The 21,424-nt window shown below is 43.3% G+C and overlaps 1 protein-coding gene and 1 long non-coding RNA gene across 2 annotated transcripts; one reads left to right on the plus strand and one right to left on the minus strand.

Moving 5' to 3' along the window:
• The first annotated feature begins 2,089 nt into the window (after positions 1 to 2,089).
• Positions 2,090 to 12,963, plus strand: LOC133138187 (uncharacterized). The gene is made up of 4 exons (XR_009709686.1): positions 2,090 to 2,439; positions 5,928 to 6,091; positions 12,176 to 12,544; positions 12,682 to 12,963. It is a non-coding gene; the product is annotated as an uncharacterized LOC133138187 (long non-coding RNA).
• On the minus strand, positions 12,423 to 14,566 carry LOC133138186 (transcription factor Sp5-like). Its single transcript, XM_061256728.1, has 2 exons — positions 14,117 to 14,566; positions 12,423 to 13,641 (listed from the first exon to the last, which is right to left on the minus strand). Exons 1-2 carry the CDS (start codon positions 14,168 to 14,170, stop codon positions 12,661 to 12,663), a joined length of 1,035 nt encoding a protein of 344 aa, XP_061112712.1. The 5' UTR covers positions 14,171 to 14,566; the 3' UTR covers positions 12,423 to 12,660.
• Between the last annotated feature and the right edge of the window lie 6,858 nt (positions 14,567 to 21,424).

Raw genomic sequence — 21,424 nt, forward strand, 5'->3', positions numbered from 1 at the left:
AATGATGTCTTAATCACTGTACAGTGCATTTTATGAGTTAAAAATGAGATATTGCTTTCACACGCACGCACACACAGAAACACATATTGGCACATTTCCTGGTACTTGCTACCATTTCATACCAGCCATTACACATAAACAGATGGGGTTATTGCATTTGTAAGTAACCTAATTTTGGTTAATGGGCTGTCAAACTACTGCCAAGATTGTCTGGCACAATCTTGGCAGTAGCGTGAAGGAGATGGTAGAGGTTAAAGACCTTGCTGACCTGACCACCTGCTCTTCATATTATCTGCTCTGCATATTATTGCATCTCTCACACACTCACTCACACACACACTCTCCCTCCCTCCATACAGTGAAGGGCTGCTGCCATGCCGACAGGGTTAGCGTTATCTGAGCCCGGCCTTCACAGAAGGGAGGCCAGGTGCTTGGCAGTGTGCAGCAGCTCCCCAAATGAAAAGCGCATCCTGTCCTGTCCCTGCAGCGAACGAGAGCTGGCACATTGCGCCAGCCTTTTCGTAAGGTCAGTCTAGGCCCAATTTTGTCCAAGGCACGCCTCTTTGCCCACGTCTTTGGTTCCTTTATTTGAGTGTACATGAGTGTCTCTGGCTGCACTTGTGCAGGTCACTTGTGGAGTGATCTGACAGACTGCAATAAATCATCAAGGTTCTTTGCCTCTTTTCCTGTGGAGAGCATCGGTTTCTCCAGCTCCATATTATATGATTACGCTTGATCATCACCTGAAATTAAAACTTTAGTTTTGAACAAATCATGGGTCACAAAAAATTTTGTAGTACAGTAATATTACTACAGCAGTGATGTTACAATCATAGAAGTCATATTGCACAGTTACGCTCTATATGTACACTTAATATTATGGAATAATACAGTGACATTACAGTGATGTAAGAACAGTCTGTGTACCCATGATGCATCACAAACATCAGCACTGCTAGGAATGTTTGTTGACCAATCCGCATCCACAACCAGATCTAACCACTTAATAATAAATTACGATAGATTATAAATATGCTTGGATCATTATAATTATCTGCCACATCCCCAGTTTCATAAATCAAAGCAACATTTTGTGGAACTGAAATAAATGACTTAATGAATAATATCCAATTGGTTGAGCAGTGGCTTGAGTGAACTGGCCCTGGGGAAACTGCAGTGGTGATGACTTTATGTTGCTGCTACAGATTTACACAGCAGGGCCTCTGTGCTAATGGGATTCCACCCGTCAACACAACACTCTACACTGCAGGCCACATGATCCATGCAGCCAAAGGGGTCCGTCCAGTCCATTTGCCTACTTTACACTTCATCCTAAAATATAGAAGTATGTTTATTTTTAGTGGTGTGTGCAATGCACTAAAGAGGCAGTCTGTGTCCACGTCCAAGTTCAATTCCTAGTAACTGGAGCACAAGTCTATATGTATGTATATAGTTAAAACATTTTAGCCTGGTAAACCAAACAGAAGCACCTAGGCCTTTTTAGGCCATTGGTCCCTGCTATAGAAACAGTGCTTACATGGCTACGTGTGTGGCACTTAATGGTTGGCAGTTATATAGCGCCTTTATCCAAAGCACTTTGCAATTGATGCTTCTCATTCATTGGCTGCCATGCAGGGCACCAACCAGCTTGTCAGGAGCAATTGGGGCTTAGGTGTCTTGCTCAGGTAACCGGCAACCCTCCGACTGCCAGACGACCGCTCTTACCGCCTGAGCTAATGTCACCCCATTAGTACAGTTTGCTCAAAGTGCTTTTCCAAAAATGACAGCAGCAGATAGAACTCAAAGACATTGCAATGTACAAATAAATACGTGACATAAAGTATAATAAATATAATACTTTATTTGGTTGAATATTATAGTACAGAATATAGATGTACATGTGAAAACTGATATAATTGACCAATATGTCACCTCCTCCTCCACATCTCTAATGAGGCTCTTGCACATTCACAACAAGGCACTCTTTGGGTAAGGGAGTGAGTAGTTTCCAAGAAATGACCGCTGGCGCTGGATTTCCTTTTTCCCATGCTGCGGATTTATCTTTCTTCTCTGTTACAGTTACGCCACGGCGGTCAGATGCTCTCGTTATTCCCTCGCCGCGCGCATGCCGTTCGGGAGAGATGCAATAAGCGGGGTGATGAAAAGCGAGACTGCTATAAACGGAGCGTTGGCGGATCGCCGCTTTCCCCTCGCGCCGTGTGTGCACCGCGGTTTGGCTATTCGTGAGCGAGCGAACCAACGAGTGAAAAAGAGGCCGCTCCAGAGTCATGTTCTCCAGAGTGTTCCAGACTCCATTTTCTCCTCACCGGTTTATCACCTCTCTCCGTGCTCTACTGACCTGATTGCCTAGTGCGGGCCTCCATTCGCCAGATGCTGATTTGATGGACCTCTGTGAACCTTTGTGAATATTCATGAAAGGTAGGCTACGCTTCAAGACAGCAAATCCATATCTATTGTAGGAATACAGAACACCCCACAATTTGCTGACCTTGTGTACAGAATGAAAAGAACAGAACATCTCATCACTATATACAATCTGGTTTATTTTTAAATTGTTCGGCTGGGTAAGGGTTGAGGAGATGACAGCCATGGGGACACTAAAGCTCTTGTGCATTAGAGCTGCATCCACTGCATTCACACAGACTTGACAGAGAGAAAATCCTTCACCATGAATGGAACCTAACTATTAAGGGATAGTTACTTGAATAATATTTAATATTAATAATAATTAATAATTAATTAATAATTAATTAATACTTATTAATATTAATAATAATAATAATAATAATAATAATAATAATAATAATAATAATAATAGAATAAATCATATTTTCAAAAAGTAGAAATGAAGGTAATTAAAGGCTGGCAATCCAGGAATACCCCTAATAAGACAGCCACTCTAGAGGAAAAAAACATCAGCTTGAAATTTGAGTAAAGGATAGAACCTGTCCCTGGCTGCAATGGCATTTTACAGACAGACATTCCAGGGATGTAGGTGTATTTAATTATATATTGCCAAGCCGTCAACCTAAACTGTCACGAATATCACAGACAGGATTAGTGAGGCACAGGTTGTCCTGTGTGTGGAAATACAGGCTGTACGCTGCCATTCAGGACGAAGATTTAAAAAAATGAAATAAACATAATTTATTTTAACATAATTTCACTCCAAAATGTGTTTTACCATCCAGAAATAAGGTCAAAAATAAAAACAGTACCGAGACAGGCATTTGGACGAAGACATGAAAATAAATGTAACTATTAATTGCTTCTGTTATAAAAATAAACGGAGTCTGAAATAGATTGTGAGAAGCTGAAACACAACCAAACAGCATTCTCTGTTATAAATATATCTCATTCTAAAAATAAACACAATTCACAGAAGACAGGTGTGTAGCTAAACTTGCCTGTACAGCAGCATTTGCATGTGAAAGGTTTACAGTTCAGCGAGACACGTTGCTGCTGCCGTCATTACGACACCGCCGTGGTATAGCCTTCTTCCGCTTTTTCCTTTCAGGGCTCCTATTACGAACGTTTTCAGCCGGTCTTTTAACTGTTTTGTTTCAAATTCCAGGTCATTGCGATTCGAATGAATGGGATCTCAGTGGGCCAGTCCAGGCACAATAACAAAGTGGTTTTCTACTTCACTTCTCACGTACATTGGTGCCAGCACCCGGGCGTGTTTCCAGCAGCAATGTGTTGCTTTTTTCTCTCGCACGCGCTTAGGCAGCCCTCCCCATTTGCTAGAAAATGCTCAGATGCTTGTCTCGCGCAGAACAACGGGGGAAGTCTCTCCGATGACGTAAATCTGGGACCTCGCTGACGTTGTTGGAATCCCTGTCAGCGATACATTCCTTGGCTGCGGGGAAGCCTGTTGAACAAAGAGAAAGATCTCTTCAAATAGCTACCACACGAGCACAGGTTTTATTTTCATTATTACATAACGTCAATATGAATTCGTTTTTATGAACCTTTATTTATACAGGGTAGGTTGACTGAGCATGCATGCTCTTTTGAAGCAATGTCCTGTGAATGCCCACGCAAGTCGCCTTTGGATTGCGGGAGGAAACCGGAATACCTGGATTCAAAACGGTACAGGATTCAAACCCTGAACCTTCTTGCTGTGAGGTGCGAGTGCTACCCCCTGCGCCACTGCGCCTCCCACTTGCGTATTCATTTGGCTCTTTCCCCCACGGCTTCAAGTTTGTGAATGGAAACTATTCTATATTTAGAGGCAGGTTTTCTTTCGTACTCTCTGCCCACAACAAGGGATTTGTTGTTCAAAAAGCGAAGTAGGTGTAGGGTTTCCTCCTTTAGCCTATACTTCCTGTTGGAGTGCACGGTCTCAGGTTTTATTTCTCTCAGAACAAAAGGATATGAAACAAGTATATAGTGCAAGGTGCATTGTTACCTCTTATGGAAAAACACTTTAAAACTGCTCGGAGGGCTAATCATGAATGTCTACTTCAGATCAGACTATGAATAAAGTTAAATTGATTAGCAGCTTGGTATTGTTGGGAATGACAGTGCTGGCTGTAGGCTTGCAGGGGGTGGCTTTTCGGCCATAAATCCCTTAAATTAATTCATTATTAGAAGTAGTTTTGTTCTTGGTCATTTGCTGAGTTTGGAGGGGCGGTGTTTTCATGGTATGCATGGCAGGACACAAGCTTCCATTTCCTGATTACTGAGCCCACAGTGCTCCATGAGTTGGCCAAACTATTTGTCTTTCATTGATATCTTTTTAGTAATGTGAGCCTTTTGATGTCTGACTTGGTGAAGAAGCCCATTTTTGTGTATTTCCTTCAAATTAGTGGCTGACCACAGATCATGCTATCAACATCTCGATTTTAATTTCATTTTGAGTGTCTGTATATTTTTTCAGTTCTTCTTTGCAAATGCATGGGGTAGGTTGTATTTATGACGACATTTAATTTAATAGTTCCTAAATGAAAGTGAAATTAAAGCTTGAAAGAACCAAAATGTGAAATGCCTGAATACATTTTGAAGTATTATACAGACCGGTGACAAATTAAAGGAAAAACCTAACATAAACATAAAGTGTCCTAGTAAGGTATTAAGTCACCAGAACAGCTTAAATGCACCGTGGCAAAGATTCCAGAAGTCTCTGAAACTCTACTGGAGGGATGGAACACCATTCCTCCAAAAAACGTTCCCTCATTTGATGTTTTGATGATGATGGTTAAGAGCGCTAACACTTTGGTACAAAATCTCCAATTGGTGTTCAACTGGGTTGAGGTATGGTACCTGCGAAGGCCATAGCATATGTTTCACATCATTTTCATACTCATCACACCATTCAGTGCCCTGTGCCCTCTGGATGGAGGCATTGTAATGGAGGGGAGAGACCACTTCCATTAGGATAGAAATGCTTAATATTTGGATAAAGGTGATCCCTCAGGATAACTACCCCCTCACTGTAGGTGTCAGGCATTCATTGGTATATACCACTCATGCACTCGTGGTGAAGACTGATGCGCCTGACCAAATGTGCATTAATTCTAATATTGGTTTATGCACTGCGACCCTAGTATGATATCCCTATCCCTGCAGTTGATGAAGGGATGTCTTGCTGACACTTTCTGAACTTATTCTGCATTGACATTCTCAGTCACACGAGGAAGAGCTCTTCTGTTTTGCCATTCATATCGCACTAATGCACGAACATCACAGCCATTAAGTGTGTGCTTTCAACAACAATTTCCCACCCTATTTACTGATGTCTTTCTCATAGAACTGAATGCAGATGTCACATTAGTCAGTGTTCCTGTTGAAACACCAGTCAGTTGAGCAGTCTTTGTGACTGGAGATCCTGCCGTCCATGCCTCTGCATTTGTTATATTCCTCCACAAGGTTTTTTCTTTTGTTTGTCACCTGTATGTATATAGGCCCCTGCTAAGAGCCTGCTGGTGGTCTCAGAACCTGCTGGTGGTCTCAGAACTATGGACCGCCCACCTCGGAGTCCACACTTCAGAATCCTGGAATGTGTTTGGGATTACTTGGATCCAGAGAAGCAGAAAATGCAACCAACCTCCAAGACTGAACTTTGGAGGTATTTACAAGAAGCATGGGATAACCCTGCAGATTTCTTTAAAAAAAAAAATGAAAGCACATCTCCCGAATAGAATCAGAGGCAAGTGGCTACACAGGACCAAACCTCCGCCACCTGTTGGTTCGTCAGAGTTATTTACTGGATTGGAACAGCTGTGGATCTCTCATCCCTAGCGGACGGCTAACAGCCCTCCTGTACTTGCGATGGCCTGTCTTTAGACCTTTGCTTGGGTTCCTCTCGTTCATCTGGAGAATTTACGATAATGAAAGCATAAATCTGAAAAGCCTGCGATCTGTGTGGCACTCCCGGAACATTGTAAAGCAGTCGAGTGCGTCAGGCGTCCGTGAGGGGCGAGCAAGCGTGCGAGCGACTACGTGTATCTGAGAACCAACCGCGATTCAGACATCTGCGTTGCCGGTGACGGGATGTTTAGCTTAACCTCTAAAAAAAAGACGTAGACAGTTTTCAGATTACCCCAGCTTCAAATTGTGTCAATATTGGGCCAATATTGGCCTAAGGACCAAATAATACCACTAGAGAGAGAACCACCAAGACTTCTACTCCCAGGAGTAAAAAAAAGAATTACACAGTAAAGCAAGAAAGATTGAGCTATGTATGATGTTCTGTAATTTATTATATACAAGAATAAAACACGTAGAAATGCAGTTTCAAATAAACACTAATGAGCTCATATGCTTTAGCGCCTATGTTCGCAGCCTATAGTGGCAAAGGTGCTTGACTGGAGGGTTGGTGGTTCAAGCCCCAGTGAGATCAGCGTTGCTGTTCAGCCCTTAAGCAAGGCCCTTAACCCCACGTTGCTGCTCAGTCTAATCAACGGTTAATCACTTTGGATAAAACTGTCCGCTAAATAACCGTAATGTGATTTAATAATGTCCTGGGTATATTCTGCTAACAGCAAAACACAAAAGTTAAATGACAATTAAAAGGGTAGAGGAAAGGCTAGGAAGTGTCCTTCATATATATTTATGTTTTAAAAATTCCTGGCAAGGGTCACAGGGAAACATGAGTACATGTACCTAAATCCTTCGTAAGGCATAAGCAGCACCTTCCTTAACAGGATATACGGTCTTTATAAATCATTCATGCACACGTATGCAGAAAACAGGTTGAATAGAATTTGAGGGTTACGTCATCGGGGAGTGTTGTCGCGATAACCTGCTACCAGCCTTCACTTTCACTGCACCTCACCATGCTTACTAGCGAACTAGCTGAGCTAACCATGCTACATATACAGTGAGATATTTTGCTGACGTGACTCAGGTTAACCTTGGTCAAGGATCACGTTACAGTTGTGGCAGCAACTAAATGCATAAAAGCATGCAGAAGTGGTCAAGAGGTTCAGCTGTTGTTCTGACCAAATGTCAGAATGGGGAAGAGATCTAAGTGACTTTGACTGTGGAATGATTGTTGGTGCCAGACAGGGTGGTTTGATCTCAGAAACTGCTGATCTCCTGTGATTTTCACGCACAACAGTCTCCAGAGTTTGCAGAAAATGATACAAAAAACATCTCACTGAGTGTATGTGCGTGTATCTATAAAACACAACCCACTTGTTTTGCTTAAAGGAACGCCACATATTGGGACATACACCGAGTCGAGTCCAAGCTACGGTCTTGCGCCAACTCTCCGATTATTGAACAGTTACGGCCAGCTGTGGTATATACGCGCGAGACCGATACTCAGCAGAGCGGCCTGGCTGCTCTCGCTCTGCGCGGTGGACCACTCGTGTGGTCTCCCAGACATCCTGGCAAACGTGACCGCCGGTCAGCTGGTGGGCTTGGCCCGACACACGAGCTGTTGTCGAAATGCTTCCCGAAGCGCTGGCGTGCCTCTGGGACTTCAGACACCGCTGTCCTTATCGCGTTTCACTTTCAGTGCTCAAATTAAAAAACACACATAAGGCGCATGGAGAGATGCCGCTCTCAAATTTAAAGACATAAATTAGTGGGACGGTATTATACCCGGCACGAGTTCCTCTGCTGGCCTGACTCGCTGAGCGTTACAGACTGATCTGTGAGTTTTCTGCTGAACCGCAACTTTCCATTCCTACACCACTCAACACAGAGCTCCTGATTTGGGTGCAAATGGCGTTATCCTTAGTCTAGTAGCGCATCTGTGTTTTAGGCTGATGTAATGTCTGACAACTAAGAATGGCGAAACACGAAAAAGAAGGTTCTCTGTGCAATTGTTTCCCGTTTGCTCGAGGCGTTTCTTCTGTCTAGTGTAACTTTAGACAGTCTAGGTCTTCATCTAACTAGATGTTAATGAAGACTTCCATATTTTAGTGGCCTCTTGATGAAGGTTATTTTAGTATTTATGGAAATTTCTAAAAGATCCGTGTCCTTTACTATGGTGGGTATCTGCGAGTTCAACATACCGTTCAAGCACCTCCAAAGCAGCTTGTGCTTTGCGTTATATGCCTACAGATGTTATTTTTCTGTATAATGCATTACTTAGGCTATTATTGAAAATGTATATGTTATTTTCGTAGGCCTTATTCCATCTTGTTAACTGACGTCCATTACTTGGCCAAATGCCATCCCTTGTGCATTTACGTAGCCTTTGAAGGCCCGAATGGTGGAGGTCAAATGGCTTCGTTCAACTCAGACGTAGTTTTATCATGTACTGTGCGTAAGCGCCATCTAGTGGAGAAATGGAAAATAGTAGTAGAATTGCGTTCTTAACTGAAGTTTAATTGCAGTCAAGCTTTGATAATTGCCTTGCAGTCGTTCTTTTTTCAGATAATTAAATATCAAAGGCAATAACCAGTTGTATAATAAAATTTGTAACATTAAAATCAACATTTTAAACTTATTCCATTATTACTAATTATAAGTAAAATTAATTTGCATTAGTGACACTTATCCAGAGTGACATACAGTTGATTAGACTAAGCAGGAGACAATCCTCCCCTGGAGCAGTGGAGGATTAAGGGCCTTGCTCAGGGGCCCAACGGCTGTGCGGATCTTATTGTGGCTACCCCGGGGATCAAACCACCAACCTTGTGTATCCCTGTCATGTACCTTAACCACTACGCTACTGCCCGCCCCAAATTGCATATGTCATGATCATAGTGAGCAATTTTATGATGTTGTGGGTCTGGGGAGTCATGGTATTTCCTTTTTGCAGGTTTTCAGAGCTATTGGAAACAATGGCAATGTGTTTCACATCATCACAAAACTGAAATACACTGACACTCACTTCTCAAGAATTTCTCAAGAATATTGCCAGAATGAGAAATGTGCATATGCAATACGAAAAACTAGTGGTACAAAGAAATGCTCTTAGTTCAAAAAGTAAATATGCTGGAAAGTGAAAATATGTGTAGCCTACATATCAACACATGCATTGATGAAATACACATTATTTAAAAACTTTTTTTCAAGAACAGCTTAAAATGAATATTACTCCCTGGGAACCTGAAACAACCTAAGAAAACCTATTTTGTGTAATTTATTAGTTTTTATTACTGTTTCCCTATCAGAAATCCAATTTTTATCTTGACTAAAATCATGTTTAACCTTGAAATAACCAAGATGGAAAAAATGACTCATCCAATTTGGCTACCTGACCCCACTCTTGAATTTGTTATTGAATTACTCTGAACAGCTGTCATTCAGGCAAGCCAATGTCAGCCCCTTAGCGCTAACAGCTACAAATAAGTTCACAGTATCTTTTGCAATTTGGTGCGGCCCATTTGAGGCCACTGGCCTTCAGCGCCACAACCTGTGGACTTGAATGCTGTGAATTTGTGCATGACTCGGATTTGCCTGTTGTGATTTGGGACTACCTGGAGACCCTGTGAATGTATGACTCTGAAACCATTTTATGTAGTTTGTTGCTTCATAAAGCTCTAAGGCAATTCTTAATCACTCACCCTGAAGATCAAATCAAGTCATACATTCTAAACTTTACATATTCCAGCGGTCGGCAACCCTGGTCCTGGAGAGCCGCAGGGTGTGCTGGCTTTCGTCTCCACCTTAAAATGAGCAACCGATTCAGACCCAAGAAACTAGGTGAGGTGAGTTAACTGTGTAATCAACGGCTTTCATTGATCAATTAATTCCAAGTAACAACGAAAGCCAGCACACCCTGCGGCTCTCCAGGACCAGAGTTGCCGACCGCTGGAATATGTAAAGTGACCCATGATATAGTCATTGAATGCCATTCAACTGACCTACAAAAGGTCACTGACCTACAATGCATTGGAATTAGTAGAAAGGCTGCTACAAGTGTTCAGCAGCAGCGGCCGGCCACTAGAGGGCATGCTAAACTCTCTATACCAGGGGTGGGCAATTCCAGTCCTGGAGGCTTTTGTTTCCACCAATTACTCTGGCTAAATGAGCTAATTGGCCGTATACACCAACACTAGTTCACTCAGATTAGATCACAGTAAAACCTTATCATACAGGGACACAAAACGGTCTTTGACTGGCATTAATTAATTGACATTGATGATTTGTTAAAAATGGCACGCAGCCTAATGGCCTAATTGCTGAGTTTCTAATGCAGAAAATAATTCTGACCGAAGATTACCTCTGATTGTAAGTCATAAAAATCAACTGTTTAAGATGTCTGCCACCAAATCCAGTCCCTGACATATTGTTCTATGTGTTCTATTCTTCCCCACCTATGATCATTCTCCCTAGCTGCCAAAATCGTTAGTAAAGTCATTGTGGATCATTTATTAAATTGAAACATACATGTAGCTGCATTTCAACATGTGTGTTTTCTCATTGACTGAATACTAGCCAACTATGCAGCTATGTACTCTCAGCATAGCATAGCACTCACCAAATATTTAATCAACAAGTCTTGTGGCAGCAACTACATGTGTACAAGCATGCGGACATGGTCAAGAGGTTCAGCTGTTTTTCAGACCAAATGTCAGAATGTGGAATAAATGTGATCTAAGTGACTTTAACCTATAAATTGCTCACTGAGTGTATACAGCCATTTTAAATATACTGGGATATGATTATGATGATTATGTACTTGTATGGCAGCTAGTGGGTTGGAAAAGTGCGGATGCATGGTGAGGATGTTTAACTATGGGGGTCAATTCTGCTGTTAGTATGATTGTGTGGCTTGTAGGCTATGTTCATGTGATCCAGCTTAAGCTTAAACCTGTGGCTACTGTGGACAAGGGCTCACCAAAGCAGGTAATTGTCCCAAACATTATGGAGCTCTACTCTGTATATTTATATTTATATTATATATAACAAGCTGAAATGTAAGGATTTGTAGGGTGTCGAAGGCAGAGTGTAGTGTATAGGATATTCTCACTGGCTGATTCACATAATGAGGTCAAAGAGCCATGGACATAGGATGGCAGTATTTTTTATTATTTATGCTTATTGTGCACTGTCCCAGGTCCCTATGGTCAGGCACATATAATGTGTACATTATTTACAGTTCAAATGGATCATTTGTTTTATTGGCAGTGTTTAAAAGGGAGACTAACATTCACACAGAAGAAAATATCATAGAGTATGAGGTGTGTGTAAGGTGCGTCAGATAACAGTTTGATAGACACCTAAATACTTCAATATTTGAAAAATACCATAGCCATATTTGGCCTAATTGTCATTAACTTCTATGAAATACTTAATTTTCACAATTTCCTTTAAAAATGTCCCTGTTCTAGAACTCCATTGCTTTAATTTACCAGTAGTTTCATCAGCATTACAATGTTCAGTTAATGTGATATGTGTGAGCTAACTCCATAAAGGGTCAAGGATAACCTTTAAAAAAGGGTTTTCATTTAAACCGCACTCAGGAAGGCTCAGACACTGGCTCTGCTAACAGTCCTTCGCAGGAATAACACAGGATCACACAGCCACAAGAATGCTAAATTTGATAAATATGTGAAATATTTTTGACCAGAGGCACCTGCAGATTTTCTTCCCAAGACAGAATGGATTTTCTTAAGTAGTAATGGTAACTGTAGCATATATACATATCCATTTCACCCATCATTTTTATGTTTGCAGGCAGTTGAATTAAGTTGTAGCTGAAGTTCACAGAGTTTGTTTTCTGTGCTGTTTGCGACTGTTCTTATAGCAGTGGAAACCCCTGACCCATATCTGACCACAAGTCAGTCAAGAGAACTTTGCCCTGGTTGTCCTATGAGCCGCCACAGCCCAGCTGGGGAAGACTGCAGGAACAGAGGACCCAAACAAATAAGGACACCTTTCCCTCCACAGAACTCCCACCATCTCCATCACGCACTTCGGTCTTTTCCTGATGTTTTCTCTCCAGACCTGGAAGCCAAAAAGCAGGTGAATTGGTTCTGTTTCCTCAAGACGTGGAGAGGAAACGAAAAGCACCTGAGAGGCGACCTCGGCCTGTTCTTTTACAAGACCCCGAGATTCAGCCGGTGCGGCTGTGAAGCTTTGACCAGCACCCAGGCAGCAGGTACGACTCCACCAGGTGAGACCCCGATCACCACAAAATGCAGCCCAGCAACGGCAGGTCTGTGGAAACGAGCTTCTGAGCACAGCAAACAAAGCCCCCGACCTTTCCCCCCAATGTTTCCCCTAAGTCTCTTACTCCTTCTTCACGTCAAGGGTCTCGGAGGCGCTCTTCCTGTCGCGGTGCGTCTTGGCGTGCTTGGCCAGGTGGTCGCTCCTCATGAAGCGCTTGCCGCACTGCTGGCAGCCGAAGCGCTTGTCGCCCGTGTGCGTGCGCAGGTGACGCTGCAGCTCGTCGGAGCGCGTGAAGCTCTTCCCGCAGAAGGGCCAGCCGCAGATGAAGGGCCGCTCGCCCGCGTGCCAGCGCAGGTGGGCCTTCAGGTGCGACGTCTTCTTGTACACTTTTCCGCAGCCGGGCATGTGGCACACGTGCAGCCTCCTCTGGCCCGGCTCCGCGCTGCCCCCGCTGGCCTGGCAGTTGGGGCACTTGCATCTTCGGCACCGCCTGGCTGCGCTCAGGAGGCCCTTGTGGGGCCCCTGGAGGAGGGCGGCGATGGGAGGGGGCCGCCCCAGGACTAGGTGCCTCCCCACGGGGAAGGGGTGGTTAGTGGGAGCGGCGGCCATCTGGGGAAGGCCCCACCAGTCCTCCGCGTTGTGGGGGAGTCGGGGGGAGACGCTCTGGAGGAAGCTGCTGATGTCCAGGCCCCGGTGGGGGTAGTAGGGGCCAGCGCCCTGCCCCTGGGGCTGCAGAGCCTTGGCGGGGGAGAGCTCGAAGGCGTAGGAGGCAGGGGGCTCGGCGGGTGGAGTGAGGGGGAACTCGTGGTGCTGCCGGTGGTGCTCCATCCCAGTCTGGATGGGTGCTGGGGGGAACTGGAGCTTGGGCAGGGTGAACGCCCCCTGGTGGCCTGCTATGGTGGTGCCGGCAGCAGCCGCCACCTCCCCACTCCACAGGAACATTCCTGGGGCGGGGCCGAGCGTCCCCTCGTACGGAAACTGCCGGGCCTCCGACGAGGTGCCGCCGCTCATCTGCTGAACCTGCCCGCAGGTGGGGGCCAGGAGAGCGAGCGGAGTCGGGCCCCCAGGGCCCACATCGGGGGAAGAGCTGGGGGTCCGGTCCTGCAGTAGGGAGCGACAACATTATTTATGTGCATTTATTTAGCTACAGGATATCCAGGGAGACACAAACATTACTGTATTATGCCCATTTTATATTTGTACACAAACCCATTTATGCAACCCTGTATTGAGTGGGGTTGCATAAACCAGCCTGCAAATGTATTTCTTCTGTGTATCCCCAAATTCAATTTTCTAATTTAATTTCCAAATGTATTATTCCCTCCGGTGTGGGTAGGCCCGTCTCACAGCGGCGATTCGAAAGTCGATTGACTTCTTCCGAAGTGCTTGCTGTCAGTCCACTATAGTGTGTGTAAATGACATCGGTGTTGCAGTTTTCACGGCACACAACACATATCACGCTCTGGATAAGTGCAGTCATCCAACTACATGGGATGGCAGATTTAGCCTACCAACAACATCAAAGGAAACTCGAAACTTGAGGACAAAACGGACAAGGAAAATAAGAGTTACGAACCTGTAGGAAAGCTTGTAGAAAATGTTCAGTCCTGGGTAAGATTAATGCAGCCATCTTTCCATGCGTTTACTCTTTATGCATCAAAAAATATGCGTAGCGCGAGCCGGGTACAGTGTGGTCATCCGACTGACCGCACTTCGTTCCAGGTGCAAACACACTTATGATACGCGAAGAACTCCCGGTTCATTCGTAAATCCAAATAGCCTCAGAATGTGTATTTTTAAAGGAAAAAGGAATAAACGTGACTATTCCACATTCCTCTGTGCGCAAACTTGCCGGCGGCTTCTGTCAGTATCACAGCCGGCTGTTGCGAAGCCCGAAATCTCTGTTCTGAAGTATACGGTCAACCAGTCGCTATAAATCCTTGGTTTCATTTCAAAGGCAGGCGGATTGCATCCTCCTTTTATATAGTAAAGAGCTGGTTCTCGGCGGGGTTCCTTCAGAGAGACAGTGGCCGAAGAGGCGTGTGTGTGGGCGGGGAGTGGGGCGGTGTGGGCTATCAGGGGTCGAACTGTTGGGGGATATTAGGGGTAAACAGTAGCAGCAATAATAATAATACACATGAGCTAGTCTTACCTTGTTTATGGTTAATTTGCATGCAGATTTTGAATACGCCATCAAATTAAGCTTGCTTACTACTTAAGTCATCTTTTGGTTTTTAATGTTCAAAAGGGATAACGTGTAATACCAGAGGTGGTTTAACACTAGATATTTGTGTGTGTTTTTATTGAATGAGATAAATAGACAATATAATGCGGGGTGAATTAAAAGCTGAAGCTATGAGGTACAAGGCTTGCAGTGTTTATTATTGAACTACTGTTATTACTGTATTAATTGCTTGCTTGAGTTAGTTGTTGACAGTAACAAAGAAAAACAATGTTGACCTAAGGCAATTGTCCGATATCAGATTTCCGCTGACCCATCGCAAATGGATGAATAACCTACATTTGCCAGGGCGTGCTCAAAACTCAATTAAAAGCACGAGCGTTTCCTCTTATATAAAAGGGAGCAGCATCTGGGATCATTAACATGTGTCTTAACGTCATTAAACGACCAGACTTGCTAAAAACGTCATGGAGACTATCATTAAAATAACGTTGTTTCACACTCGTTGCCCCTCTCAAAATGTATTTATTAAATGTTCTCATCATGTATCATTCTGTAATACTGTGATTTCTTATTTGCATAAGCTTATTATGATGACTGAGCCACTAATTTTTAAACAGAGCATCCAACTATGACGGATGCAGTTAAAACAGTTAAATGAAAAGACTGTAAAAATCAGGTGGCAATTTCAACAAGTTACCCTCTGGAGGGCTTCCCCCAGTTGATGGGACAAGATGCCCCATCATATGATTTTCTTTTTTGTGCTACAAAAACAAAGCTGGCCACTATCACAATTTTAGAGCATAATCGATATTGCTCTTCGGGGTTGTCTTCTCCCATCTTAGCTGCAGGGTGACCACCTGAATGGACAAAAAGGAGCTACAATTATTAAATAAATTAACACAAAGCATTTTTTATGATAAAATAAATGGGTACATATTTATTGTTTATCGCGACATGCTGAAACGTTATTCTGTGAAGCAGCTAACGTGCATATTTAACCTGTACGCCAAATTTGGTGAATGACATCTTTACCCATCTACCTGTTTTTTTCCGTCCCCGTGCAAAGCTACTTGAATAGTGGGCTTATACCGGATCAAAGCACTCTACCTCTGGTAGCTGACGCGTCAAATCATGGGACCTGGGTGACGTTCTCACACCTCCGGGTTCAAGTGAAGGCCGTTATCTGATCTTCACGCATTAGCAGCAGATTGAAAAGGAAGCCTGCTTCTCTTCTTAACTGTATGCCTATTGTCCATTCTTCTGGGTTTTCAAAGGGATTTGCGGAAAAGTAGCGGTGTCAATTAGCATTTGAATCTGAGACAAACTAACCCCGGGTGCTCTGAGTTCATGCATTTCAAGAGACTCGGAATTGTCTTTCAGACGCTGACTTGCGGTGTCATTCTCAATCAACTTTTGTTGTATTAGCTACTCAGATTGAAATATCTTAATCTTTTAAGTACGATTATTTATTGTCTGCCTCTGTTCAAAGTTCCATTAGACCCCCAAACTACTGAAGTTAGAAAACGACAGGAGAACAAAAATACGATTATATGAGCTCGTGAGCTTCATTATCAGGATGGTTCTGCCTACTACTGTAATAAAGTGTGAAAGTAGAGTTCAGATAGGAATTAAACAAGGCCAATAGGCACACAGAAACGGTATTGAGGGTATAATAGTCTGAACGAAGCTATCTACCACCTGCAAGTTGAAATGTTAGTTTTTTTAAAAATGAAACCTTATCAGTAGTAACATTGTTGTAACATGGGATTGAAACTCAGTCATGACAGTAATAATCTGTTTGATTTAATATAGATCCCTTTATACATCTCAGCTGCCATACATCTTTTTTATAAATCTCTTTTTCACAAAACAGCCATCACTGAGGTGGAGAGAGAATCTCCTATCTTTCAGTTGTCTTTTTCATTTAAGTTCACTAAATCACTTCTGCGGCACAATATGCTCCTCATCCACATCAGATATTTTTTAGGTCTTTAAAGTAGCATTCCTCAAAATTGCATGCTCCAATACCTGTCTTGTGACATCAGCTGGGACATTCTTTCAAAACCGGGTCAGCTTGCTCATCCAACAGAGAGAAAACAAAGTCCTCTCAGCAAATGGGATGGTACAACCATACATACTCATGACATACCAAGGAACCATGCTCATAACCTACCCAGGCACTTTATGCATAGGCTATCAACAAAACAGACACCTTTGCTTCCATAAAAAAACCTTCTCATGCTTTTACGATACTGCCTATGTGCAAAATGATTCAATTTTAACTATTTCAAATGAGATTGATAGGTGAGAAGTTTGAGTGAGAATAGAAATGAACACCGGGGGGGGGGACAAAACAAAAACAAAAGCCCTCATGTTTTCAGATGACCTTCCTTTTCTCACTCCTTCCCCAGAAGTTGTTAATTAGCCTCGTTCTCATTTCCTGTCTCTGCAGCCCCCCCCCCCCCCCCCATACTGATTTCTTCCCAGCACAGGCCCTTTGAAGTGATAATGACTCTCTCCCTCCTCACTTTGAACAGGAGAGACAATGCCCCAGCGGCCCTGATCACCTTCCCCGCTCTGCCTCATTTAGAAAGATCTGGATCTTGGATCTGGCGCTGGCAGGCAGCCATTGGCTTTGGAGACAGCAGGACCCCCTCTCGCTCCACCCTGCTCTCAGAGAATGGGACCGTCTGAAAAGAGCAGATCCAGGAGCGCCTGGGTGGCAGCAGCACTGCAACCTGGCTTACTCACGTCCGGAACTGAACCCAATAGAGATGCTGTAGCAGGACCTGACACCAACAGCTCATGCACCAAAACCTCTCTCAATTAAAACCCGTTAATGTACTTACCAGATTTTAAATTCAACTTTAACTACCATTTAAGGCAAGATAAGTAGAATAGGTTTGAAAAGATGTACTTAATATAAGTGCTTGCATAACTTTTAGATTCTCATACAGAATTGATTTCTACACTACACAGAATGACCTCTGAGGTCATTGTTAGTAATATTCCTTAACATGCAATTTTTAGTCTGTAGTCAAATACGGGAAGTTCTGCAAAGAAGGGTGGGCTAAAATTCTTCCACAGTGATCAAATTATGAATTAAAAGTGATATCAAATTATAGGAAATGTTTGGTTGCGATTATTGTTGCTAAGGAGGTGTGATATGGGTGTTTGATAATGTTTTTCATGAAATAATAATGTGTTTTGTGTTCACTCAGGTTCCCTTTGTCTAATAGTACATTCTTTCTAAAGATCTGAAACCGTTCAGTGTAGCAAATATGCAAATGTAGAGGAAACCAGGAAGGGGGCAAATACTTTTTCACACAGCATTGTATTTGTAACAGGCTGGCTCCATCCCTGACTGGACCAGCCAATAGTACCAACAATAGTACCACTCGCCTAATGATATTTTTTGCTTATAAAGGTAATGTGTTCCGTATTATAACATAATATTTCTTAACCTCATACCGGAGGGAAGGGTGGGGGGCAGGGATATCGTTCTCACTTCAGAGAGAATGAGGCTGATTATACTGCAAATAAATATGACTGAACAATGGAATTCTATAAATGACCAATTTCTCATAGGAGAATGAAAGGTCTGTTGGTTGTAGGCATGCATACCTCCAACAGAACTAAGCTCATTCTCTCTGCAACGTATCCACACATTGAAATGTCAAACCTGTCGCATTTGATCGCTCTGTGAGGCCCTGGGCCACGTTGCAGGGTTGTGGTTGATGGTGACAGCAGACAAAAGATAGAGGGGACACATGCCGGTCAACAGGAAGTCCCTGAGGCCCTGGAGCGAGGGGGGGTGTCTGTGTTCAGCTGCAGGTTGCATGTTCAAAGTTGCTCCTTTAATCTTCTTTCATTTTTATTTCTTGCCAGCGGCTCATGGATTTCTCCACAAGTGACCCACTTTGATGCGAGCATCTGAGATCTGAGAAACTTTTGCTGCGGGAGAAGCACGCTGATAAAAAACAAAGACAGTATTTGCCAGCATGTGGTTAAACCGTTTCAAACAGTCCTGGCGGGGGGCCCAGGGGCAGGGGTGGGGACAGAGGTTTAAACACACAGACTGTTAGATTGTCCCCAGTTGACTTGGCCATCTGTACTCTAAAACGGGGTGTGGGGAAACAGAGTGTCTTTCTTCAACCAGCTGAGCTGTTGTAAAGTTAATTTCACAGCTGGGGTTCCTCAGCCCTGCATGGCCCAGAAACTGCCCCAAAACAGGATGGTCCCGTTCTGACTGTGCCACTCTGCTCATTCTGACCGTGCCTCTCTGCTCATTCTGACTGTGCCTCTCTGCTCATTCTGACCGTGTCTCTCTGCCTCTCTGCTCATTCTGACTGTGCCTCTCTGCTGATTCTGACCGTGCCTCTCTGCCTCTCTGCTCATTCTGACCATGCCTCTCTGCTCATTCTGACCGTGCCTCTCTGCTCATTCTGACCGTGCCTCTCTGCTCATTCTGACCGTGCCTCTCTGCTCATTCTGACCGTGCCTCTCTGCTCATTCTGACCGTGCCTCTCTGCTCATTCTGACCGTGCCTCTCTGCTCATTCTGACCGTGCCTCTCTGCTCTGCCCTGTCCTTATGCTGTAGCGTGACAATGGGGTCAGGCGCAGGACGCACGAGGACCCGCTGGTCCCCCGGTGGTACTGAAAGCAGGAGGCTGTGAGACAGAATGGTGCACATTATTCCTGTCCCTTCATTTCAGCACTTATTTCAGTGCAGTGTGGACTCCAATGGGTCATGCTGACCTCAGCATGGATCACTGATTTCAGTAAGACATGCTGAATTCAGTGAGACATGGTGATTTTAACACAAAGTGCTGATTTCAGTCACCTCTCATTTTGAGAAGCAATCGAAACAGATTTTGGATATAAATTAAGTGCAAAGTTGTGAAGCACACATTGTATTGAATTTGTAAGACTCCGATTTAAGTGAGACATGCTGAATTCAAGACACACTCATTTTGAGAAGCAATCGATGTTAAGATTTTTGTAAGAATGTATAGTCCTAGCTGGATCAAAATGCGTGAGCATATGTGTTTGTGTTACAAATTTTTTTTTTGTTGTTTAGAGTGCATCCCCAGACTACTTTATGGCAAATAACACACTGAATAATACGTCTGAGATAAGTAAATAGGCTTAACTCATTGAGAGACTAGACATGTGAAAGAGATTTCAGGTGTAGTTCAGACGCTGGTATAAGGCTGTGATTGAGACACATGGACGGACCAGGAGCAGTGTGAGAGCACTCAGTCAGGTGTTCCAGTTCTCTGGCCATGTTCACTGCTTGAGCCCAGCATTCACATCTGCTCCAACCTGCTGCCCTGTCAAGATACACTTTATGTTCACATCTGAAATGCTTGAAGTTTGAATGTGTCAGGATGAGGAATAGTATTTCTCCTGCTATCAAAGGCTGCTCAAATCTTCGGAGACACTCCTGGGGGGGGGGTTTCTACATAATTCAGCCAAAACCATCTCCCTGGGTAGGGCAGGAATTTTCACAGTAAATAAGCTCCTTAGAAAAGCGGAATGTATCCAATACCCTTTCCAGACCTGATACCCATACATTTACTGAGACCAAAGACAACACTATTTTAATTGTTTAAATCAAGAGGTCACTAACATTGAAGAAGTTACAGAACTATGTCTGCAATACTTTAACTGCATTCACATAATACATAAGAAAATATTCTTGGAAATGAATGCAGTGGTGAAACTTGAAAAACTGCATGATTACAGTCAAATACATTATTTAAGATAATATACTTACAAATAAATGTGGTGGTCACACTTATTTTATCCAAAATCCATAGATACCAAGCTCTGTAAAATGACAGAAGAAAATATTTAAAAAATGGGATGTAAAGAAAATGGTTGTAATGCTTTCTATCTAAATCAATTACGGAGCTTTCATGTCAAGTTTTCCTCCTTAAATTATAATGGGATGTTTTGTTTTTCTTGGCTGCAAATCAAATCAATATACAGGATATTTAAATGGGATTAAGGCATACTCTGATATGAGTAGCCTTCGATAATATCAAAATGAAAAAGAGTGTCGAATTATATTATTCTATACTGTATTTAGAATTCAAAATTCTATTAAAAATACAATTCAGAAAATGATGTGAGAAGGATTCATGCCCTTAATAACCACAATTGGACAAGTATAATCCATTTTACTGAGGGAATACGCTGAATAGGTCAGTGAGATCAACGCTTTCAATCCAACTGTGTTGACTTGCATGGTTTGACCACCGATCACTGACTCTGTGAGGTCTCAGCTAAAGCAGCAGGTCAGACCAGTCACACTGTCATGAAGCCTGAGGAACTGCCCATGGAACTCTGAGCTGCTCTCATGATGTAGCATGGGTATGGGGGCAGCATGTAGCCTTGTGGCTAAGGTGCCCGATTGGGACCTGGAAAGTAGGCGTTTCAATCCCATGTGTAGCCACAGTAAGATCCATGCAGCTGTTGGGCCCTTGAGCAAGGCCCTTAACCCTGCATTGCTCCAGGGGGGATTGTCTCCTGCTTAGTCTAATCGACTTTAAGTCACTTTGGATGAAAGCGTCTGCTAAATAATTGTAGTGTAATGGATGTCAACAGCTGGAGAAGTTCTAAAAAGATTGATTGACTTTGATACTTCCTTGAATCACTGTTAAGTTCATTGAAACCACATTTTTAAAAGATTT

Source organism: Conger conger, chromosome 10, assembly GCF_963514075.1.
Source record: "Conger conger chromosome 10, fConCon1.1, whole genome shotgun sequence".
NCBI classification, from domain to species: Eukaryota; Metazoa; Chordata; class Actinopteri; order Anguilliformes; family Congridae; genus Conger; species Conger conger.